At 36.5% G+C, this 26306-nt stretch overlaps 1 protein-coding gene across 1 annotated transcript in view; it reads left to right on the forward strand.

The window, feature by feature from the left end:
* ARID2 (AT-rich interaction domain 2) overlaps window positions 1-26306 on the forward strand; it is a 105983-nt gene that overhangs the window by 48267 nt on the left and 31410 nt on the right. Inside the window, exons 4-12 of the mRNA XM_035544114.1 lie at window positions 9440-9573; window positions 10391-10609; window positions 13335-13402; window positions 21893-21959; window positions 22046-22296; window positions 23446-23542; window positions 23627-23836; window positions 24219-24386; window positions 25411-25486. Coding sequence (XP_035400007.1) covers window positions 9440-9573; window positions 10391-10609; window positions 13335-13402; window positions 21893-21959; window positions 22046-22296; window positions 23446-23542; window positions 23627-23836; window positions 24219-24386; window positions 25411-25486 — 1290 coding nt within the window. The remainder of the gene's footprint in view (window positions 1-9439; window positions 9574-10390; window positions 10610-13334; window positions 13403-21892; window positions 21960-22045; window positions 22297-23445; window positions 23543-23626; window positions 23837-24218; window positions 24387-25410; window positions 25487-26306) is intronic.

Consider the following 26306-nt stretch of genomic DNA (forward strand, 5'->3'; position numbering starts at 1 on the left):
ATCCCAGCAGGATCTTCATAATCAGATATTTTATTCTGTTCTTACTTCTTTTGATGAATATTGGATCCATCTGGAATAATGTTCAAGAATTAATTAATTTTCATATTTTTGTTTGATTAACCACATAAATATGGACATGTAAGCTAGTACGTTTGCTTTGATTATGTGGTCTAAGTGTGAGAAATTGTAAATGGATTTAATTGCAGGAAATCATAAGATGAAGGCAGAAAAACGCAACTGTTAAAATTGCTGAATATGCGCGGAATCTAACAATGAAGTTACGGAAAAAGTGGTATAGCAATGTGTTTTGTAGACACTTGTTTTTGTTTTTTTGTTTTTAATGAAACAACAACAAAAAAAAAACAACAAGAAACACAAACCTATAGACATTAGAAACCAGTAAATTCTATTTTTGTTCTATTTAGCATCTGCTGAACAGGCTGGAAGAAATACTGTGGAAATATTTATTCTGGTGGCTGGAGAATCCAGAAAGCCTTTTTCTAGACTGCTGTTTCCATGAGATTTAAATCTACAATTAACTGTTCCCTTGTGCAGTATCCTTCAATGACTTGGCTTCCTACGAGAGGCCGATCTGCCCCTTTTGTCAAGGTAGTGCCAGAATGTAGCAAGGAGTGTAGAGAGGAAAAGGAGAGGAGAAGAAGGACCAGGGAGGAAGGTTGGTTTTCCAGTACTGAAGATACTCCTTTGGCCATGTGTGGACTTGGAAGTCTTGTTCTAGAAACAGAACATTTGAATAACGTACATAAGCACCATTTATGTTGGCATCGTTATAGTCACAGAATGGTTCGTATTGGATAACGAAATACGCAAGTATGAAGAATGATAACTTTAGTGTTTTAAGTCATTGAGTTAGTATTTGTCTGAAAAGCATGTAATATTCCTAAGTATTAGAAACACGTGCAGGGAAAGTCTTTGCAGTTGAAAAGAAGTAAGGAATCTAAACATTCCAATTTGGCGAAATGCTTTGAGTAAGTGCGTAATTCTAAGTATGTGACACGAGAACATTCATATAGTGTGATGTTTTGCTACGTTACGCCTTTACAGAGAAATTTATTCTGGGTAGCCAAGACAATATGAGGAACTATTACCTCCTGTAATATTGTAGATATCAGTGTTATTTATACTGGTTTGAGAGAAACTCAACTGAAAATTCTTCATAGGATAAACTCTTTCTAGGGCGTTATTTCTGTGTAAATAACTTCTCTGCAATGGCTAGGAAGCAGAAAATTAAGACATTTCCTTCTGACATAGTGGGGGAAAAACATACCAAGACTTTTTTTTTTTTTTTCTTAAAACCTTTAATGAAAAGTGCACAAGAGAATGGGGTCCTAGTTTTGTTGTGCAAATACCGACTCTCTCTATTTACATAACAAAACGATGTACTTGGTAATGAAACTATGAGCTAAAGACAACAGGGAAATCTCTTCCATAATTGTGGGTAGTTTGCATCCTAAATTTTGGGAAAAAGTTAAGACTGAATTACCATAGAAACTTCCTCTTCAGTAAGAACAACTCTTCAGACAAGGCACTGACAGAATGTCATAAGAAAGAGTTGGATTGCTGTTAGACGCGTCATTTCTTTTCCTCCTCCTGCACTGGGGCAAAAAAAGCAAAAATATTTTCCTGTAATTTGAATTTCATAATAGCTAAATGATAGACATGAGCAGCAGTTGGCAAATAGATTTAGACCTTGTTTATACATCATATAATTTTCTTCATTTAGTTAATTAAATGTTTGTTACTTATATAGATCTATAAAGTCAGTAGGTCCTCCAGTCAACATTACAACTACTTATATTCACAGTACTGAAAGTTACGTGAGTTTGTACACAATCTGCTTTAAAAGAGTGAATACGTGTTTGTATTGAAAAGTGTTTATGGCCATAGTTGCTTGTCTCCAGAAATACTTCTGGAACACCTGGGTGTTTCTATGTGGCGGTCATAACGTGGTGGCATTCGGGATTTCAGGCTGTGCTGTATACAGCTGCTGGTCTGTAGTTGCCTGAAACAAGATGACTGGTGTGGGTGACGTTGCGTTGTTGTGACCTGCTTTGTGCAGTCACACATTGTTTAGTTTTAATCTCCTGGTTCCTTCCAGGTGGTACAATTTGTATTAGCACATCTTTGCTGTTCAGAGGCAGGCGCTGTCAGGAAATCTCAGTAGTGCTGCAGACTGATTATTTTTCAATCCAGAGAAAATCGGAGGGAGTTCTAGAATTTGCAAGCATGTTATGAATGTAGAAAAGAAAATAAATCTCGAGGATTCTGATATTTTGCATGAAGAGCTAAACCCAGGTTACTGTCATACTTGACAGGCTTGATGAGCTGTCAGCCTAGGTGGCAGCAGAACGACGACAAAATTAGTAAGATGAGTACATCGTTGTTGGAAAGTTAATTCCCAGATGTAGTCTGGAGAATTAATGCTACTAATAATGGCGCAGCTCAGATATTGCTGGATGTGGAGCCTATCGGATCTGATGAAACAGCTGCTGAAGTGGTGAGAGGTGGTGCTGGCGGAGAACTGCTTTTGGCAAGCAGTGAGAACACAGTAGAAGGATTAGTCCTGGAAGAGGGCTGGGGACTGCAGCGTTGGCTCACAAGCAGGCTCATTTTGATTTAGATTTAAAAATAAATGAAAGCAAACCTGGAAGTGAGGGATCTTCATTTCAAAAAAGCAAGTGTTGAGACATTTTGGTGTTGGTTACAGCGCAGTAGACCAGAATGCAGTTGCTTAACTGTGAAAACTTTGTCTACTGGGCCACTGCTGTTGCTGTGCAGAGACTTGCCCATGCAGTCCTTCTGCCAGGTCTGACCACAGGGGTGTCAGGGTTTGCGGAGAGTTAGAGAAAAGTTAAAGGAATGTAGAAGTAGCAGGAGGTCTGATTTTTGCCTCCCGCTGCTATTTTGGCTAACATGTCCTCCTGGTGAATGAAGCTTTTGCCTTTTCTTTTAGTACTTCCTTCCTCCTCCTCCCCCTTCTTTAACAACAGAGTTAGTTCCTCATAACTTGAGAAAGTCAAAATATCTGTCATCTTCTCCAGCTCTCAGTTCTGTAGGGCATTTGTCCACAGTCTGTTGGAGTTCCTGGTTGTGTGGTTGCTTCAGAGGCTTCTTTTCGGTTCTGTTTTGTTCCCTCCCTGCCGCAGCTGCCCCGGTCTCTTGCATTTGCACTCCAGCACGCATACTTCAGTTGGCTGGCATATGTCTTTTATTATTTTCCTTCTAAATTAGAGCATTATTAATATTAAAGCATAACGTAATATCTTAATTTCTTTCCGCTTGGTGTTCTCATGTTTATTAAGAACATATTTTCAGTGACTTGAGTGATTTTTTTTTTGAACTTTAAAGCATTGCATACTGTCTTTTTCTTGTTGTTGTAATGTCTAATAAAGTGAAACTTTCAAAATTGCTCACGAATTCTCCCCCTCTTTCTGTAACAATAGATAAAGGATCTTGCTGTAGCAGATTCCGAAGTTCATTAAGAAGGCACGTATACAGTTTTCTCTTTCTGCAAAGGATTCTTGATAGGATTTCTTAACCAAATTTCAAGCAAACCACAAAGTGGACCATCTGTCATGTAAACTTGCATAACCTGCGTTACAAAACGTTAACACACTTAAAGATTGCATGCGCTGCAATTTGTTTGCACGTGGATCTGTTAGGAAGCCTGAGACTCCGTTTCATCTGAACGGGGCCTTCCAAGTTTGCTCGCAGTTTGCTGAGGTGTGAACGGGGGGTGCCAAGGTGGAGACTGGAGCTGTGGGGTCCCTGGAGCGAGGCGGGCTGTTTTGTCTGGGGCTGCGTGGGCACAGAGCGGGCAAGGGGCCGGCCCAGGCCGGAGGGCAGCGCTCTGCTGGCAGGCCAGGTGTTAGAAACACACAGCTGATGGAGTTTCCTATTCATCTGGCATCCTATTCATCTTGATTTGTCAGCCAGTCTAATTAGGTAGTCATAATAGCCCAGACATCAAAGAGTGCCACTGGGTGGTGCTACAGGTGGGATGTTTCACTGGGTGCCGCTGTGTGTACGAGGTGCTCGGTGGCTGTGTTACTGAGGCAACAACGTGAAGATGGAAAACAACACGAGCATTATTTTGAAGGATTCAGCTGCGAGCATCAGTTCTGACAATAATTGGATGTAACTTGAATTGGAATTCATGGTACCCTTGGAGTCAGGGGAGAAAGCCCTGAAGAGATTGCTGATGGCACTGTCGAAACACAGATAGGGACGGAATCGAGCACAGCCGCGTGAGGCAGCTGCTTGGTGTTTGTTAAAAGGTTGAGCGGAGCCTTGAAGCCTGCTGTTGGCTGAGGCATTTCCAGGAAGTAGTTTGCTTAACTCTCGAGGCGGGGGCTCTGTGAAGGAACTTCCATGGGATGAGTAAACGAGTTAGACGTTACTTGAGGCGGCTGCAGCAGCAGACTTGTTAAGGCCTAAGCAGAAGTTTCAATCCGGAGCGTGGCACCAGTCTTCACCGTGTGCACTAGCGGGGGCAGAACTGAGCGTTAGCCCTCCGGCCCTGCTGAGAAGCAGCCTCCTCTGTGATCAGAATACTGCCTGCTAGTAAGATTCATAAATGGATCAGATTTTCAAGTAGGAGGCTAAGATCCATGGTAGAGGACAAGAATGGATTGTCTGGTGAAAAAGTCATCTTTTAAAATGGTTGTAGCCTTCGACTGGCACCATAAGTTAATGAGGAAAGGCCAGGAGCAGATCTCTGATGGGAATAGTACCTGCTTTTCCTTTAGCTGGACGCAAAGCTAATAAATTCATTGTTGGTCTATAATGGTTGATGCCATCTTCACTGTGTTGCCACACATTATCTGGCAAAGTTACTGGGAGGGAGTAATAATAGGGACTTGAAATACCCAAATAAGTCAGATGCTTCGTAATGATACATAAAATAGGTTGACCAGTACTAAGGAAGTATGTGGCAGACTCTGAATTTAGATTACTGTCGTCTCCGAGTGAAAAAAGTCTAGATGCTTTTTTATTCATATTCTCCAATTTTTCAAGAAGCAAAAGGCACCAGATAGCTTGAGAGATGGTGGCATACTCTAAGCCCCTTCATGACCACTGCCAATAGTAAGTTCTGCGTGCCACTAGATGCATGTAGTGACTTCCTTTTATTAGTATTTTTTCCAAACATTTGAAAACAAGCCTGAAGCTAACTTCAGTGAATGAAAATATATGGTTGTTATTTAAGGAAGTATTTTTAATGTATGAAAATATTGGCCATCTTCAGAGAATTTATTTTCTCATGGACCTGAATGAAACCAAATGACTTATTGAAGTTCTGTCACAGCAACAGAATGTCTAATAGGTGAATCTGATTTTTTCCAAAAGGTGGTATCTCTTTATTTCCAACTCAAAGGATCCTTAAAGGAACCAAGTTTTCAGAAAGCATACAAATGACTTGTCCTTTAAAAATAGCCGGCCTTCACATGTCTTTGGTTGCCCATGTATTTTCACGTATTTAAGTACTTTGCATATCCAGTAGTTCTAGCTATTCACCAGGCGTTAAATAAAAAAGTTAGTCCTCTCAGAACACAGGCATGTCCGAGCTGAAAGGAGGAGGTAGGGGCTGTAAAAGGCCGTTGCGTTTCAGTTTCTTGAATCTTTTGGATCATGTGTGTGCTGGGCTAATGTCCATTTAAGATGCCACGCTGACAGTATGGAGCGCCTTTTGGTGCGAGTACAGAACCTGGTTTCCGTCATTGTCCCATGATCACCAAGGTTTCAATGTGCTACTTAGTTTTTGTCCCAGATGCCACTGAAACTTTTATACCCTGTATACATTGCTTGTTTTATTAGTAGTTTCTTTCTGGTCCTTCATTTAGTTAGTAGCTTTGGTCCTTTTTTGCACATATTGGCTGCATCTTTCTCTTTCAGGGCCCAGTCAGTCAGTTGGTGTTGAAATTAAAAGACGAGAAGATTGAACGATTGAGACTGGTGCTGTTGATATGAACTGCCTGTGACTTTGCTAAATTAAGGAAACATTCTAAATATCTTAACGAACAAACACACACAAAAAAACATTTTCTGAGTTCAGAGTATGCATGTCAGGCCTATAGGTACAGGTCTAAGTTGTTTTGAAACATGAGATTAGCTTTTTGTAACTACTTGATTATAATTTATGAGCTTTTGTACATCCGTTTTTCAGTAATAAAAAAGCTCCATTTATTATACTTAAATTTCTTATGTCTTTAAAGCAAGACCTGTCTTTATGATAACTGTTCTGCTGCTTGTACAGTCACTGTGTGCCAGACTGGTAAGATTAGAATTTAAGACTAGTAAAGCTCATTTATAAGCTAATTTACAAAGCTGCTTCTCTTCACTAAAATTCCAGGTCATTCTTTCTCTCTGCAGTAAACGAACGGAGGGTTTGGAGGATTGAGGTCTGTACACTTGTCTGTGAACAGTCAGTACTTATGTAGCATTAAGGAATCACTCTAAGTCAGTCTATTATGGTCTGGTTATTGTAGCTGAAATTCAGTAATAGGGTTGTTAAACTCCATGGATTCAGAAACAGCAAAATGTCCCCCTGGTAAACTGGCAGTGCTTTAAAAGGGATAAATGTATGGGGTAGGTGTAGGGAAAGACTTTCTGTTTGTGCTAGGGAAGACAAAAACCACAACACTTTAGCCTTTGGGACTTTATTTTTCTCAGCAGATTAGAAGATTAGTTTGGGGTGAGATAGGAAAGAGGGAGAGCTCTTTGAAGGGATGAAACTTCAGTAAATCTAAATGACATCTAGAGGAGCTGAGAATTTAAGGGGGTGAAGCTGGTACATGCTTTGACATAGGGAAAATGTAGATCATCACTTTAGGTTGATTCCAATCCAGTTTTCCTATGAAATATTTATTGAATAAGACATTTGTGATAACTTTGTAAGAGTTGTCAACACCAGAAAAAAAAGTAAAATCAGTTTAGTTTGCAAAGGTCTTCTAATTTATACTCACCCCTAAGATTTTTCTAGCCCCCCCAAATTTCTTAGTCAAATAGAGTGGGAATCAATGTAATCATTTGCTTTCAGAGGGAAGAAGGGAACTTGATTCTTAAGATTTCAGAGTGCCTATGTTTGACAGAACTGTTTCAACAGATTTTAATAAAGTAGGTATTAGCAGAGGAGCACATCTAGGATATTCATGGTGGTTAGCTCTGCTGGGACATGGATTTAATAAAAAGTATAAGGTTCAGTATTTTTATTTTAGGATGGTGGTAGATTTGGTAGATTTTCTCTATTTGGAGTACTATGTGTGTTCCTGTGTAGGGATTTTTACTTATTCTTATGAAATCTGACATTCAGTAATGAAAGTGTTTTATGTAAAGCTCAAGCTTTGACTCAGGCCAACGTATGAGGAAATTAGATCCAGCCACAGCACTTCTGAAGTCATATTAGGCAAGCTAAGGCACTCTAGCTTCTGCTGTCATTGAAACGGCACATGCACATCATCTTCTTGCCATCTCCACCCATGTATACCTGCTAGTGCCCCTGCATCAGCTCTAGCTGACCCCTATCAGTTCGATAAATCAGTGGAAAACCAACCGGTAATCCTCTTCATTTGCTGAATGAGCTCACTAAAGAGTGAGAGATGGGATGGTCAGGAGGGAACGTCAAGCAGTCGCTGAGCTACTCCTTTAGGTCTTGGTTATAGAAACACATGCATGTAGGCTCAGTTTAAATTGATGGGACTTATCATGAATTTGATTAGTCTGATCAAGGACTTTTTGATGCTCCTGTCTTTCCTTTGGTGGGTCTTTTCTGTGATTTCAGCAGCTTTTCATGATCTCAGAGGAGAACAAGGCACAGCATGCTTTTGTGTATGTGTGAGAAAGATCACATCTGGATTTTTAGGTTTCCCTTTGACTTGGTATCAGAAGTTAGGCTAGTTTTATGAAACCATCTTTCAATATTGGTCCCTCAATTGCAATACAAACTCCTTCAGTCAGTGATGATGACACTCAGCGATTTACTGGGCTGTTTGGAAGAGCCTCCACACAAATGCTGGTAGGAGACCAAACAAACACGAGAATTCTGCAGTGACCAATGTTCAACTGAAGGTATTTTAATTGTTCCCAAGTTTCATTTTGGACCACAATAAATTTAAAATATTGTGATCCTAAGAGGATCTTTAGACTTGCACGTAGTTCAGGATGCTGCGCAACTGTGTTCTCTCTCCTGATTTTAGAAGCCACTGCTAAGTTTATCTTAAAATACCAACAACTAATGCATACACGTGGGGATTTAGACTGTCAGAATACATAAGTCATAGGCATTTTTTCAGTTCATGGTTACTGAAATACGTTCTGGTTTCAGAACAATCAGAAAAGGGAAGAGATGCTGGTCAATGCATGATATGAAAATTGTATCAAAAGCTTTTTTTTTCTCCGAAGTTACTAAATATTTCTGGCATATAAAAATGGAAAGATAAATGTCGTGAATTATTTCCTGATTATATAGTGTTTTGAGTAAGATTTAATTGACTGGATGTTGTCAGTTTTTCCACAGGGAGAAAGTCTGTAAGTGTATGCTACTTCGTGATCTTGGAATAATTTCAGGAGGGGTGTTGCATCTAATACATCTGTGTAGAGTTAAGGCTACCCTGGGCCTTTTAAGTTGCCTTTCTTTATATGTTGGCATGCACCAAGTTCTGAAAGTCATAGTTTGTAATGGAAAAAAAACACCTACACTGAGATAATTAATTTACCAAGATTTAATTTACCATGATTAACTGTTTGATTTTGGTGTGTATATATAGCTTCTGTGCTTGCAGAACACTGGGATAATCTGCCACTGTGTACAGTATATCAACCTTTTTTTTTTTTTTTTTTCTGAAAAGGTTTAAAGGGATTTCCAATAGTCATTAGTTACAGCTGTGGCTCAGAATTTCTGACCTTGAATTACTGCCTTCAGTACATCTACACTCTCTTACTCTTGTGTAATAGCTAGGATTTGATATACTGTTTTTCTTTAGGTCAGGAGGAAGGAAGGAAGTGTTTTTCTGGACTTGACCTCAATAAGTATATTGGTAAACTGTACAGAGTAACTTTTGCAATGCTTTGACTTGCAGACTTATCTGGGGAAGCTAACGCAAAATCTGATTTGGAAAAAATGGACTTAGTCACAAGAGAGCTCAATGGGTTGTGATTTAGCTAGGAAACGCTGTTGAAAAATATGAAGAAAGTGGAAATATAAATCCATAATTCCACGTATCTGCATCCTCTGTATCACCTATTGTCAGTCTGACTCACGTTTTATGTTTTATGCCACTTTGACTATTGTTTCCAGTAAATCTTCATGTTTGTACGATTTGTTTCTTTTGGCAGCTCATCTCTTGAGGGATATGAAGGATTTAGTTATACTATGTATGTTAAAACCTATGCTATTTTTTATTTATTATTATTTTTATTCCAGTTATCTAGAAAAGTATGAAAAAGTCCATCATTTTGGGGAGGAGGATGATGAGGTACAACCAGGCAATCCAAAGCCACAACTTCCCATTGGTGCAATTCCATCTTCTTATAACTACCAGCAACACAGTGTGTCAGGTAAATTTTTGAGGAAAAAAGTTTTGATTTTTTTTCCATATATATATATTGGAACAAGCTACAGTGTATTAATAAGTTCACAATAATATTAAAACCATCAAATGTATAGGTCACTCAAATTGTTAACTTAATACTTCAAAAACCTTTCCATTGTGAGCCAAAATAAAATTAATGAGTATGCATAAGCTATTGCACTTCTTTCCAAATGTTTCTCTTTCTAATTAGCAGGGCTCAAAAGTTACTGTTCTTGAAACAAGGTACCTTGAAAATTTACAGATTTTGTTTCCATCATATCAGTCATCTCTCTGCAGAGCCAAATATCTGAGTTGAGCATATGATTAATTAAGCTTTAAAATCTGAGGAACAAAGCTCATGCATAAGAAGCTAGAATCAACCCCATTGTAATTTACAGACCAAAGTATCAATCTTGAAAAGAACCAATAAACACATCGGAATCTCGTGGACTCTGTGGAAGGGATGTGTAATTTGTTGTGTAGAAAGTGACTCCAAATGATATCCTGCTTTAATTAAAGTTTGCATTTTCAAAGCTTTTCGTTGGAAGAACATATTGCAGTTTTGCATTCTGGAGATGTTGAAGGAATTAACATCTAACTAGAAAGGTACACAACTAGGTAGAATGTGTTCAACATTTTGGCCAAAGACAAATGGAAAAATAAATTGAATACTGTAAAAGCAATACCTTATTAATAAACTAATTTAAAAATAATCATTCATAATAACATTGCACAATATATAGTTTGAATATTAATTAGTTTAGCTGTGAAAACATTGTTTTAATTATTTTTTTCTTATTTAGATTACCTTCGTCAAAGCTATGGGCTGTCTATGGACTTTAATTCACCAAATGACTATAATAAATTGGTGCTTTCACTGTTATCTGGACTCCCAAATGAAGTGGATTTTGCAATTAATGTATGTACTCTTCTTTCAAATGAAAGCAAGCATGTCATGCAGCTTGAAAAGGACCCTAAAATCATCACATTACTGCTTGCTAATGCTGGGGTGTTTGATGACAGTAAGTATGTGACAACATTTTTGCAACAGAGTCAATACCTGTTTGTTGCATCGTTCACAATCCTTAATAACCAAAACGTTTGTAATTTATTGCACTGTAACATGCCTGTATCTAGTTTTCATTTTTACCTCTTCCACAAGTATTGTTTATATCAGATGTGGAACATTACAAATAACTTTTCAGTTAGGTAATTTAAAGCAGGGTTATTTAACACTTTAATGAAAATTAAGAATTAGTTTTGTAGTGGTACAGTTAAATTGTTCAAGTTGCTCAAATTTACTGCATTGGATTTCCATTGCTTGTAGTGTGCTACTGCTTTCTTCTAAATTTGTAGGAACATACTGATTTTTCATATTTCTTTTCTAGTGGCAATCACAAATTAAAAATTAAAAAAGGGCAGTCTGTAAACTGACCCATTAAGATCTTATCCTGTCTCTTTGCATTTAACTGCAGTGAAATTCAGAAAACAAAACTCAAGGGATAAGAAATACTTGATTTGTTAGCACTTCATTTTTTAAAGATAGTCTATTCCATCAAAATACTTTACTATGTGAAATAAATTCTTCTGTTTGAGCTGTTCAGTGTGGCCTCCATGCCAAGGTGTTCCTTGTTAATTACTTGTCTGTCTTTCTGTCAAGGAGAGGGGAAGAAAAAAAAAAAAAGAAGGTAACCCCAAACCATCCTAAAACTCATAAAAGCATAGCTCCTATCTCATGGTGAGGAGGAGGAATTATTTACTGGTTTTATGTACTGATTTTTTTTTTTTTGAGTTTTACAATAAGAAATAGCTGAAATGAACATTTTTAGCTAAATATGTTTGTCTGCTACTACAGATGATCATATGTATTTGTTGAGTGTAAATCTGCTTTGCATGTGTAAGCACAAACATAGTATGGTATGTCAGAGTTTCTGTTTTAAAATTCTGGGGAAGAATCTATGCTAGACATTGTACACTGTTTTTATATTGTTTAAATGAACTTTTTTACATAATGATTTGTAGCTCCCCTCGCCCTCAATATTGCATTAGTGTCTTCTGACTTCTCACTTATGTTTGTGACTTGTGCCCGTGCCCTTCAGTTACTATTAGATATTGATCATTTAGGATCTGCATCTACCCCAGTCACAGGAACTTGCAAAGAAAAATATTTGAAGGGAAGCTAAAGTGAAACATAGCCCACCACGTTAGTAATTCCAAGGATGCTTGCTCTCTAGATTTTTTGTTTGCCATCACTCACCATTCCTTTGATGGAATCCTTTTATGGATTTAGAAATTTGTAAATAATTAAATTTGTGTTGTTATTTCATGATCTTTTGGACATTGCAAAGGTAGATGGCATTTTTTCAAGTTCTTAAATTGGACTCAGAGCACAGGCTTGTTCATAGCTGGCCCCTACTTGTATTTCTTACATTGAAAAATATTTGAGTGACAATAGTGACAAAGGGAGTGACAAGCATGTAATGGGCTTGCTCTTTTCTTTCTCTGGGGAAACCTTCATTTTTGTCTTACTCGATACCTCTAGAGATTATGTCTTCTGGATAAATCCAGAGTGTGTTCTAGCAGCATTAGGAAGACTAATTAAGACAAACTGGGAGAAGAAAAGGGGGATGCTTACGTGTTTTTGCAGCATGGATTTTAATTTTTCAGTTTGAAATACTTATGTGCTTTTGTGCTATAAAAGGTAAATTGTCAAGTTTGGTGATTAAATGAAATTTGTAATTAGCAAACTAAGTATGAAAATACTGTCATGATAATTTCAGGTGTAAATAAATGATAGCTGATTAATTTTATTTAAATTTAATGTGTGTTTTAGATTTGGCTTGTCTATAATTAAGGTGTTATCATTGTTAGTAACAATATTTATAATGAAGTGTTTCTAGGTAACAAGAAAAATGTTTTCAGCTCCTCCCCTCCCCGCCTGCCCCAAATAGTTTGAGATGACAATTACATTGTATGCAGTAGGACAGTGCCAGGGGGTTGAGGAGTGTCTAGTACCTACAATTTGAAATGCTGCTTAAGTCTCGGTTTGGTTTCTGTAAGAGCTGAAAGCTGATGTAGTCTTGGAAATTAGATTTTTTGCATTTTGCTCAAAACAATAAAACATTGGGAACCAAAATATTTAAGTATAACTTTACCTGTCATTAGTTCATTACAGAACTACTGCAAGACAAAGCTTAGTTTTAGATAGACTGAATCTTATCCTTGCTGCTTTCAAGCAGTAATGATTAGAAAGGCTGTGTTGGTGGCCCCATCAAAAATCCAAGAACACTCATTATGCTTGCTGTTTAAATATTGACTTTCAGTTGAGTGCTGTCAAACTATCACTGCTACTTTTCTGTTTTTTGGAAAACATTAATGGGACTTCGCTTAACTATTAAGGCAGTGTTTGCACATGGAAACTAGTTGTTGACGTGTCTCCTTGAAAAGAGCTCTGGAAAAGTTTCCCATAGTTTTTCATTTCATTTCATTTATTTATTTATAGGGTTCCCAAAGTAGTCCATTCTTTAGTTCTAGTTGTTCTGTATTTAAACTGTAAAATTCCAGTAGTAGTTAATTACTATAGAAATTTCAGCAATATTATACAATTTAATGCAGGATTCTTTTAAGGAGAAGGAGACACTGGAATAGTCTGTAGTGTTGTTGAATCTTTATTTAGTTTGTGGATTAGTAAAAAGTCAAAATGTTCAATTTTTTTTTTTTACTGAATTCTGCTTTTTATGCTTAAAGCTTTAGGATCATTTTCTGCTGTGTTTGGAGAAGAATGGAAGGAGAAAACTGATAGAGATTTTGTTAAGGTAATTTTAAAAATATTAAATTATTTTGAACTGGATATGGCGGGTATCAAATCCTTTAAAAGGAAGAAAAATGAAGATATACTAGCATGGGTGTCTTGAATTACTCAATCTTTTTCCTTTTGTTTAAATATAGTAGGGCACTAAATCACAACTATCATAAAATGCTTGGATAAGCGGGAAGATAAATATTTAGAAAAGATAGGTGTAGGCAAATGGATAAAGAGATTCCATGTTTCTTTTTACAAAGAAAACTAATATGTGAAATGGAAAGGAAAACCTTAGCAAGAGAAAAGAATGGTGATCTTTCAATTAAAAAGCAAACAAACAAACAGAAAACAACCACCAGCATGCTGGATTATGAAAATCGGGACCATGCCAAAAGAAGCATAGGGCAAATTTCATTAAGTTAGAAATGTTGTGAGTTTGTTTCAGTTAGGTTTTTTTTTATTCACAAGGCTTTTTATCTTTCCACTAGAGGGCATGATGTACTCTATTAGTAATGAAATGAGGTTAAAAATGTAAGAGAAGTTCCTTTGTAAATGCTTCCTCCTTACTCTGGACGAGCATTTTGAAGTGAATGAGAGTCTAAATGTACTGTTATCTGAAGATATATTAGTTAGGATATATTATTAATAAGATTGTTATTATAGAGATGGGATTTTTTAGGAGCTCTTTCCATTTGTCTTTTGTTTTCTTTTTTATGTAACTTGATTTTGGGACAAGTTGGGCAATTGCAGTGTTAGTGATAAATGATAAATATTGTTGAAATGTCAATGAATAGATTCCCTAACCATAATTTCCTAAATAAAGTTAACAACAAAAAAAGGTAAGCTCTCATTTTTGCTAGTATATGGACTTGTAAACATGGTTCAAGTGTACTGAAGGTAAGCATAAAAAATAATTCTTGATAATATGTTACCTTTTCCAGTGGGGAGTATGTCCGGAGTACTATAGGTTGTGTGTGTTTTTTTTTTTTTTTAAGGACTTAACACTTCTGTTTTATCTTCACCCTAAACTGTCACAGACTGTTGCTGATCTAGAGCAGCAACAAGTACCATGTTTAGATCTATAAACATTTAAAATTGCACAGAATTCTAATTCATTATATGTTCATTAATTATATAAACGTAAGTAATTGTGATAGATAAGGACAGATGGTTCTGATAAATGTTTTTAAGCAAGCGTGAAGTAGAACCACTGTAGCTGCAGTAAGGTTTACTAATAAGAGACTTGGAAACTCGCCAAGCTCTATTTTTGAGCCCTACACCACATATAGTACCACTCTGTAGTGAAATACCGCCGAAAGCATGTCAGAAACTTAACACCACAACTAAAAATAACTCTTAATGCCAAGAATCCAGATTTTTCAGAACATCTTATTTAAAGCATTTGTTTGACCCCACTACTGGAAGTCATTTATTTTGTGTTGCAGCTGTGACTGTATCAAAACAGAGGAAGCATTATGGGAGCTTCCTGACATAGAATGGAGATACTTGGCTGGCAGGGTAGATATGGTTATATCTGTCTTTTAAATCGGGTTTTACAGCTTTAACGTTAATAGAATGGCTATTGAGTGTGTTGTGCTCCCTCTCTTCACAGTTCACATTATCTTTTTAAAAATTCTTCTTGGTTTGTTTTTATTTTACTGCCAGTTGTTTGTTCAGTTTCCTAAGGTTATCATTCCAGTCTGTTCCTCTGCTATAGTGGCAGATTAGACATTTCTGTAAAGATGAAAACAGAAAAGAACAGAAAAGAGTTTTTAAACAGAAGGAAAAAAGTGCAGAATTATGTATCGAAAGAGATAGTAGGGGATAGTATAGTGATGGCATGAACATAGAAATGGTAGAGATTAATAGCAAGTACTGGGAAAGAGCAATTTCTTAAATTTACAAATTCTAAGCTAGTAGGAATTGAGTTGGTAGAAATTCTTGAGTTTATAACCATTATCCTTAGACACTATTTGATTTTTTTTAATTTGTTGGAGTTTTGGTTGGTTGGTTTGTTTTTGGCAGAGAAGTATTAGAAATCTTGAAGCTGTTTTGAAAATGATTCTCAGAGTTAAATTTAGGATTCATAGAAGAAAAATAAATTTGGGTTCTTGGTAATTAAATGGTGATTTAAGTGTTGGTATGTCAGTTTTATGCAAAAAATACTGAACTCTTCCTAATCTTCGTTAGCTGAAAATAGCTTTTCAAATGCAATAGACAAAATATAAATGATCAATGAGGGATGTTCAGAACACTTGATGTTTCGTCTATATACCTACACTTACTGAAGCAACTTTTTTTCCAAGCTCCTTCTTCTGCTTACTAAAATACATGAACATAAACTTGGAACTTTTGGACTTTACAGAGGCAGTTAGTTTCTATATTTCAGTATCTTTATAAATATAATTGGGGTCATTTCAGAATTCTGTGTTTATACTAAAAATTGTCTAAGTTTTTATTTAACATTTGCTTAAAATTAACTTGATTTAATTTTTGGTCTCTTAATCATATTAGAATTTTTAAATTACAGATCCAAAAAAAAATATAGCCATGTGTTTTTTTCATTATTTTTTCTCATTCTTTTACTACATTTTAGCTCACTCTGAGTAGTACAGCATCATTACTATTTCTCCCACCTTTAGCTATCTAAGTCATTACTGTTGGCTATTTGGTATTCAGGCAACTCTTTTAGTTCTCTATTCATGTATCATAAAGAATTTTTCAAGTGTTTCAGCACCCATAGTTTGATTTTTGTATTCTGCTCTCCTCCAGTTTTGACTTAAAATCATTTCAGTTTACGTATCCTCTCTTTCTGAAGAACTCTGGTACTACTTATTTCTGATATTGCCTTCATTTAGCTGAATTACCTTTCCATTGTCATCTAACTATATATATTACTAGTATATTTTCACTTTGATCCAAAATGTGATGGTTTTTAGTCTGTCTTCTGCATATTTTGTGCAACGGTTAACTACAGTAAATTTCCTTTAGATTTTATCCATCTTCATTCCTTAGTCAGCATTGATCAGGCATTTTAGGAGCAAGTAGAAAGCTCTGTGTGTTAAACAGTTTTATTACTGCTGCTGTTTTCTCTTTTCTAAACGTACCTACTTCACTTTCCAGAATTCATTGTAAGCCACTATCATTTTTTGTAAAGCTTCATAAATGGTTAACAGTATCATGATTTTTTCAAAACAGTCTTCTGGTTTGGTAATGTCATATCCACAAACAAAAGGGCTTAAATCTTTGGGTTTGTCCTTTAACACCACTAATATTCCAGTTGAAGGTGAAGATGAATAGCAGTGTATTTCTTTATTTTATACTAAACTTTGAGAGAATCAGGTTTTGTTTCACTGTTTGCTTGTTTGTTTTGCCAATCCTCACCACATTACAAGTTTTCCAATCTTCTTTTGCACTTACCATTATATATAGTGCTGGATACGTTCTTGCTTTGTACAGTGCTTCCCTTAAAACTGAATCAAATATCTTTACTAATCAGTGAACATGAATGCATACTTAATCTCTGTTCCATTAGCTGTCAAAATCTGAGTATCATTTTAATTGTGCCTGCTGTTTTCCCTTATAGCTATGTTAATTTCTTGCTTTCTCCCTTTCTGAGTTTTCCTGGTCCTGAAAATAGGCTTAAATCTGTATTTACTCAGAACAACAGGATGTCCTTCCTTAAGTTCTTTGACTTCTGGTGCCTCTTCTGGCTGTGGAGTTCCAAAGTCTATGCTTATGCAATTTCCATGCTTCCTTTATTGCTTTACATAACGCTTTTCTTCTTTTCTTTTTCTTTTTCTTTCTTTCTTTCTTTCTTTCTTTCTTGTGTGTGAAATCAGTTTGTTGTCCAACTCCTTCCTTTGTGTACGTTTAATATTCATTTACTGTGCATTTATTCTTTGAGTCTGTCTCACATAATGTGTAGGGAGAGATCCTTACAAATTTACATGCCTAAAATACTTTTCAAATGTCACTTTCTTGTCTCTTAGTGATCCATCAAGCTGTCAAGCTCAGACTTGGCTCCACTTGCACTCATATTTTTCTTGGACAATAAGTAGTCATGATCATTGCTGCAGTACATGATTTGTGAACTCAGACATCCATTGTTTTTTACAGACAGTAATTTTGTCAATCTGATTTTCGGTGAATTATGTATAATCCTGTGTATCTTTTTCCAGAGGAATTTGTCTATTGACAGTAATCAGATTGTGCATGTGAATCAAGTTCTTTAACCCTCGTCCGTTATCTCTTATCTAGATGTCACATAGTCAAGTGTTACTTGAGTCCAAGTTTTAGCTTTATGTTCCAATTATCAGTATTATATAATGACCTAAAATATTTATATAGGGATAAATGTTGATAAAGAGATTCAATTTCTCTTCCTTCCTGTTTGTTTCTGTTGATACGTAGTATCAAAGTGCAGCTGTCCACACCTTTTCTTAGGGAAGTAATAACTGCATGTGTTGCTTGTTTTCTTGCTTCCCTGTCGTTTTTCAAAAGAATGCTCAGGTTGATCTAATCCATTTTATTGCACTCTTGACTTTTCTTTGGGAAAATAAAAATGCTGGCATGTTTTGCCTTGTTCTTTTCTCACAGATGGATCTCAAACATATGCAGGTTATTTAATTTTGTTTTCCACCTTGTCATTCTCTGGTCCCCCCCCCCCATACTTTTCAGGGATCTTTTTTCCGTAGGCAGGAAATGAATGTTGAATAGGCTGAGAGCAATCAAGTCAGTCTAGTTAAGTCCAAAAATCCTCTTCCCTTGTAAAGAAAAGGAATAGATGCAAGATCATTCTGAACTTAAGATGTCTCAGCGTCTTTACTCAGGAGTACAAGATGTAGGTAATCCTAGTGCTGTAGAGGAAGAACTGTTGTTTGGTTGGTTGCTTTTTTTTTTTTTTTTTGATCATTTACTGTCAAGACGCTTGATTCCAATGTGAAGATCTGTCTGAGATATGGAAACATCTGTACTTCACCAGAATCCCAGTGGATAAGTTTCAGAACAAGGTGCTATTCTTTGTTAATTTGTGGTTTTCTCTACTATGTTTTTAAAATATTTTTGTAATTAATGAAAAATCCACATCAGCTGTCTATGGTAAAGCTTTAAGGTGTTCTGGAGTTCAAAATACTGATAAAAACATACCAGGCTTCCATCTGTACATTCAGCATTTGTTACAAAATGCTTGTCAACAGCTAGAGTCTTAGGGAATTCTGTCTTCTCTATAGTTAACAGTCCATTTCCAAAATTATTGCTTTAAATACCAGATGTAGTAGGTTTTGGCTTACCTGCTCAGATTTTTGAACATTACTGATAAGTTATTTAAGTTACTGGCTTGTTGAATGGAAGATGTAGCTTAATGTTTCCTGAGGTTGGTTGGTTTGTTTCTGACCTCCCCTAAGAACTAGGGCTGTGCGTCTATCTGAATATAGACCAATATTCGTGTCTTTGTATTAAACAGTACAAGAAGTGAGTATTCTGGTCCAGAGCCAGACTGGTTCTAGAAGCACAGATGAACTTACTGCTGACCTTCTGATTGTGAAAGCATTTCTCTAAACACTCCAAGTCATCCACAAGGCTGTTGAGGTTGTGCTAGAGTGGCTGAATCAGTTTCTTTCTTTTCCATATCCTCTGTAGAAACATGCTTTTCTACAATTTTTTGGATGAGTGAGTAGGCTGAAGAGAGTATGGTCTGTCACAGGTTACCTGCTTGGACATCTGGTTTGAATCTGTATGTTTTCTGCTCCTTCCTTGTTCTGGTGTATCAAGAGTCTGGAAGGATTTCCTAACAGATTTCTGTTCTGTGAGGCGCCGTGCTCTTTCTGCTCTTTCTCCTGAGTTAGCTGATAATGTACTAAGCAAGTACGAAAATACAGCTCCCTCTGAACGTCACAGCTACTTCCACTAGGACTGAAGTGATACCACTGGAACTTTTGCAGAATGCTTGAAATCTTAAAATCTGCAAAGTGATCACAGGAAGTTTGACTTACTGCTGCGGAAGACATCTCACAGTTGCTGAAACACCCCTGATAAATGCTGGCTTTGGGAATGTAAGCCTACAGGTTTTAGTGAGCAAAAGGCCCTGGGACACTTCTGCAGGTAAAAAAAAAGCAGTGTTCTCAGTGAGTGTGATCATCTACAGTGATAGCATATGTAGAAATAAACACAAAAGAGAAATATATAATACAACTTAATTCATTCTGAAGTTGTGTTGTCTGTATGTTCATGCCCAGTCCTCCAGATTCTCTTCCTTAGGGCTTTAAGAGACCTTCCAGATCTCTCGGATTTGGAGTAACTGGGGCTGTGGGGGCACACGTGCTATCCTGGTGTGCTTTCGCCTACGTAACAGCACTTGTGTATGGGTAATCCTGAGGCAAAAAAACTCTCTAGTTTTAGCAGATAGTATCTTATGTTCACAGCAAGACTACATAATGAAACAATTTGAAGAGTAACAGTTGCATAAAGAGATTTTCTTCGGTCCTGTGGAATCTCTCATTTTAACTTGCAGAAAGAAGCTGTGTTCTCTTCTTTTCTGAAAAAGATGATCCTATCCTACCTGACACCTATTTCTCAGTTGGTCTAGCAACTAGAGTGGGTCTGTTTATTTTGTGTGAGGCGAGATGTGTGCTCTTCCAGCAGTGTATTTCTGTCCTCATCTTTAGCCATAGGACTTCGAGGCTTTATCTTCAGCAGTATCTGCTGTGTCTTCGTCTGCAAAAAAATCAAATCGTCATTTTCCACTCTTTTGAGAACATGCCTTCTAGATGGAAAAAATTAGCTCCTTTGAGACTTTTTATTGCCAGAGGTTTTTAAATGTTTCACTTTGGACTGTAAGCTGAAATACTAAGAGGCAAAAAGTGAGTTATTGGAGGATTCAGCTAGCAAAATGTGATCATGCTGTTTTACCATTTAGCATGGGACAGCATTTTTAACATTGCACTGTAATTGACTTGGTCCTCTTCCAAAGAGGTTCAGGTTAAAGATGAAGACTTTTAAGTATCTCTGCTCAATATTCACATAATAATAATAATAATAAATCCTTAACTGATTAAACAGCTAATCCTTGAGGCTTGTAAGGTTTTTCTTTTAAGTAGCAGTGAAATTTGAAGGATTATTGTCTTCATTCCTTTTCCAGAAGGAAACATCCTGAAGGAACGTGTATGTTTCCAGATAATATATTTTATATGCCCTTTAAATCATGACTGAAACCTCTTCCCTAAATGCTATAGTCTCCTTCTTTAAAAGGAAAAGCAGCTCAAAATGAAGTACATTCTGCAAACTTTATCTCCATGCCTTGGTCTTCTGTGGGGTCTTGATGGTAGCCTCAGTATTAACTAGAAAAATCTGTTTATCACAAACAGTAGGAGGCTAGATTTTTATCTAGCTGTTCTTGTCTTGGCTAAAATGAGGTAATAATCCTTTCTGTGCAAGTCAGCCTCTTTACTAAACAGCACTTGGATGTCATTTAGCAGCATTGCAGTGAAAAATAAAATTCTTTTCCTTCCAATTTAGAAAATCTGTAGTATTGTATTTTTCAAGAAAATAATAGTGTCAAGCTTGGTATGAATGCTGTAATTTAGTAATTACATTTGCATAGCAAAATTTCTCCTGCTGTTCAGCTGGTTGTACCATCCTTCCCTTTTTATCAAGATTTATTTGTGCTTTTATTCAGTGTTCAGAAGAGTAGCTCTGTTTCTTTAGTGAGTCAAAGAAATGTATACATTACTCAAATGAAAGTTTACATTTTTATTCTGATGTATACATTTGAATATATTATATATTTTTAATCTTTAGTATACATTACAGTGTATATTTTTATTAGCTTGCAAACCTTTGATTCCTTGATTGATAGTTAATTTCACCAGGCCAAGCAATGTAACCGTTTACAGATCAGGCCATATATTTATAAAGTAATTTGAATTCTAGTCTGCTGAAGCTTTCTCGCTTGCATTTATTTATAAAGGTTTTTGGTGGCGGTGGTTGTTGCTTCTCTCTGTTTATTGATTTAAGGTGATGTGGAGAACATTTTAGAAGCTTTAGAAAGTCTCGCCAAATAGAAATTTTAGCTGTTGGACTTTGGGCAGGAGCTAAGGTTTACTGAAACTGAGAGGAATCATCTGCCTTATGAGTTCACTGCTTGTAGGAAGTGAAAGAGAATGAGCTCTACTTTTTCCCACTTACTGCTGGATTTGTAATGGTTTGTGGAAGAACACCCATGTAGTTTCAGTAGCATAGATTGAGGGTACTGTTGGTTCATCACGAAAGCATACTTCTGGTATGTGTGAAAGGAAGAGCTTCCTCATGAGAAGTACTGAACATCTTGCGTATCGTTCTGTGAGTGAAAAGTTTTGATACTATTAGATAAGTCAAGACTCAGGGCACTAGGAAATTTTAAAACCATAATCTTTTTCCTATTGAAAAGTATTTTAAAGTAATAAAAATAATAATTCAAGAAATATAATCCCCTAGAAATTAAGTGTATTTCTAATTTTTTCTTCAGTTTTGGAAGGATATTGTTGAGGATATTGAAGTACGTGACCTGATTTCTGACAGAAGCAAATCTCAAGGTGAGAAATCTTGACTAAACTTAATACATACGGGTTTGTAAATACAGCAAAGGAAGGACTAAATTATCTATTTATTTACTTTGTAGAAATTCCATCAGAAGATTGGATTTGGGAATCCTTATTTCATCCACCTCGCAAATTGGGCATTAATGATATCGAAGGGCAGCGGGTTCTTCAGATCGCAGTGATTTTACGTAATCTTTCTTTTGAAGAGGGAAATGTTAAACTTTTGGCAGCTAATCGTACTTGTCTTCGGTTCCTGCTACTCTCTGCTCACAGTCATTTTATTTCTCTACGGCAGTTGGGGCTTGACACGCTGGGAAATATTGCAGCAGAGGTAATGTGCTTCAAAACAGAATAATTAAAATATCATTTGATAAAGGCATTACTTTAATGTTAATTAAATGAATTACTTTTCCTTGATTGTTGGATGAAGCAGTAAATAAATCATTCTCTGAATTTGTAAATAGCAATTTGAAAGCACGTATTTGAGGCCAAAAGTAAAATACAGGCTGTATGTGTTAGTTTGCTTAAATAGATTCACATGGAGAAGACTGGTTACATGGGGACATACAGGATATTCATACTGCATAATTTTCAGTTCCGCAGATGGAAGAAGGGAACTAGCTCAATTTTGCAGACTATACACTAGCTTGCTCACTTTGTACTTCCTTTAGTTATAATCTTAAAACAGAACATTTGAAAAAGGGGGGTGGTAGAGGGTTTTATGCCACGTTGAGCAGGCACCGGTATGGTGCTGGGTATACTGCCTGAATCATGAGACATCTTTTTCTTTTCAGAGAGATATGAAAGTAATGTACTGTTTCAGGTTGCCATATCATTGTGCAGATAAATTGTGCAGAATTACAGGGAGTTATGTTCAGATATTCCTTTTATTTTTAAATATAACAGGTACATTTAAATTAAATGGGTAGATACCAGAGTATGAGACTTCAAGTATTGGTCCACTGCTGCCTGTCTGAGGAAGTTTGTGTTTTCATTTACTATGTATCCAACATCTCTTCAACAAGAAAGAATGTTACTTGTTACGGTGTCTGAGAGTTCTGATAGAGAAGCAGAAGTGGATACAAGTAGGATGAACAACAGTGGTAGCCTTTGGGAAGGAATGCTTGTTCCTACTTGAGTTCTGTTCTTTGGCGGATGCTAAAATGTATTTGAGTATGCTGTTAGCTGCATGGAAATAAAGTTATTTTCCTTGTTCTGAGAAAAAATGTAAATTAGACTGCTACTTCAGAGTAGAAGAGGAAGAGGGGGCTAAAAACGCTAGCTAAAATAATAATAAAAAAAAAAAAAAAAAAAAAAACCAACCTCACAGGGTTCTGTTTTTGTGAACGCAAGTGCCATTTAGCTATGCTCCATTTAACCACTTTTGAATCTTATGTTTTGATGTACATATTCAAGGATTTGAACTGTTAGCAGTATATGCATAGTGTTAGTCATATTTTTTTTTCTCTTTTCCTATCAGCTTCTTTTGGATCCTGTTGATTTCAAAACTACTCATCTAATGTTTCACACTGTTACAAAATGCCTCATGTCAAGGGATAGATTTTTAAAAATGAGAGGTAAGATCTCAAGCTATTCTTGTTGCTGTATTAGAATTGAAATTATTGCTGTTAAACTATTTTGTATTTTTTTTTTTTTTGCAGGCATGGAAATCTTGGCAAATCTTTGTAAGGCTGAAGATAATGGTGTCTTAATTTGTGAATATGTGGATCAAGAATCCTACAAAGAGATCATATGTCATCTCACGCTGCCAGATGTGCTGCTTGTAATCTCAGCACTTGAGGTGCTATACATGCTCACAGAAATGGGAGAAGTGGCCTGCACAAAGATTTCTAAAGTAGAGAAGAGCATAGGTAAGGCAGAAGCAAGACAAAATCTACTACTCTCACCTATGTAGGAAAAAAAAACTTTAGAACGTGTTGCGTTCAGTGGTTAAAAATGTGGCTTGCTTGTGTGTGTGTGTGTGTGCACAGCTCAGGGATAGATATTGCAGTAGTAAATTTTACTATAATAACTCTTCGTGTCTGCAAGAAACCGATGATGATAGTAACTATGGAAGCTAAAATTATTTTTAAAATATTTTTATGTCAGTAAGAAATTGTGTAAAACCTACGGAAGCATGCAGAGGCTTGTTTTCTTTCAACACGTGACAATTTTAAAGCAAATCAACATGTCCCAGCAGCATTCATTTGTCTTGTCCTAATGTCATTGTCGATTTTGCGTTTAATACTTTAGATACATTAGTATGTCTGGTTTCTATGGACATCCAGATGTTTGGACCTGATGCGCTTACTGCTGTAAAACTCATTGAACATCAGTGTGTTAACCAGCAAGGAGTACCTGATGTCAGACCACCAGTAATGGATCATGGTTCTTCACAGGCCCATGCAGCAGGTGTCCCGGGTTAGTATCACTACGAGAGAAAATACTCTTCTACAGAGTTTCCTATGTGGCATGCATGATTTCTGTCTTTTGTAGGCTTCTAGTTGATTTACATAAATAAGTATAGCATTATATATGGTGCGTGTGTATATTATGTATATGGTATATATAATGCTATACTTACTATATATATATTATATATGTGTATATATATATGCACACACACACATATATATGGATATATATATGGATATATGGATATATATATATATATATATGGTATTGTGGTGGTTTCACCCTGTTGGGCAGCTAAACTCTACTGCAACTGTTCTCTCACTCCTCCCCTTCAAAGGAAAAGGTGGAGAAAAATACAGTGGAAATGGCTCATGGGTTGAGATAAGGACAGGGAGTTTGCTTACAGATTGCTATCGTGGGCAAACCAGACTCAACATAGGGAGTATACCTCAAGTGCATGCAGGATGGAACAGAGCTATTCATTCTGCGGAAAAAGGAGGAAGAATCAGCATGACAGATACTAACTTTCATGTCCAGTGTTTCTGGAATGGGTTCAGATACTTCTGTGGAAGTGAGTGGAAAAGAATGTGACTAAGGAGATGAACAAGAGTGAATGGAAGGAACCAATGTGACATTGTAACAAAGCTGGTTACTTTAAACTTGTTTCAACTTAGGAGTTGGAAAATTACTGTGTATTTGTGCCTGTTCTTGTGGAGTATCCTGTCACTCTTAAATCATATTCAGTACTCTATCCTTCTTAGAGTTAGCACATGGATCATGATCATGAATCTGGAAGCTGTCCTTCACTAAGTGCTTGCTTCATGATTGCACTTCAGTGGTGTCCCTGGCCTTGGCCTGCCCTGCTTCGTTTTGGTAAACTGGTGCAAATCTGTAGTCTTAGTCCACCTCTGTGATTTACCTTAGTTGGAAATATCCAGTTTACAAGCATAGGAGAAACTGTACCAGTGATAGTCATGGCTTTGAAAATCATTTGCTTCATTCAGCAAATATGTTTTTTCCTTCCCCACAGCCTCTAGAGCAGCACCACATGTTGCTCCACCACCAGGAATAGTAGAAATAGACAGCGAGAAATTTGCGTGTCAGTGGTAAGTGCATAGCTCTATTCAAATACTTAAATGAAGAAGAAAAACTATTCATGTGTCACAGATTTTCCTAGCTTGCTTCTATTCACTGTTAGACTATTTTTTCTGAAAAGTATAAAGTAAAACCATTCTGTCATTGCTTTGAAGTAGCATGAAAGAAAAAACTCAACCAGAATGTTCACTATTGGACAGTTGATGCTTGAAATCAGTTGTTTTCTCTCTTTGAATATAATTTAATTTAATTTAAGCTCCTGTGTTGATTGTATATATTTTTTAAGCTGTCAGGCAGCATTATCTGTTTCATGAGTGTTTTTTTCAGGTAATGTCACCATATTACTGCACCAATATAGAAGTAATCCTCAAATTATGAAGCTAGACCCTGCAAAACTCCCATGTGACCATTGTAAATCTCAAGCAGGTTAAGGAGTATTAAAGCCTCCCCTCCAAATTCTTTTGCTTCCACCTAACACTGTTGTTGATTACCTGCCAGATAGTGAGAAAAAAACTGTTCTGCCAGTGGTTCTTACGTGGGCTGAGAGTGATCTATTCACATTCTAAGTATTTGTATTAATCGGTTCTTGATGGCCCTTTCCACTTGTGCTGCTCGACACCTCACACATCCATCTTAACCATCAGACAAGAGCCTTCAAAATGAAGTGGCTATGATTTGTTAAAGCTTAGTGCTTCTAGCTCATGATGTAGTTTTACTCATTTTTCCAGCGAAGTATCGATTGGATGGGAGAAACATTGAAGATTCTTGTTGGTCAACTGATGTTGCTCTTATGCTGTTGTTTGCACTCTGTGTAGTATTATTATATACTGC

The sequence above is a fragment of the Cygnus atratus genome, chromosome 1 (assembly GCF_013377495.2).
Source record: "Cygnus atratus isolate AKBS03 ecotype Queensland, Australia chromosome 1, CAtr_DNAZoo_HiC_assembly, whole genome shotgun sequence".
Classification (NCBI taxonomy): domain Eukaryota; kingdom Metazoa; phylum Chordata; class Aves; order Anseriformes; family Anatidae; genus Cygnus; species Cygnus atratus.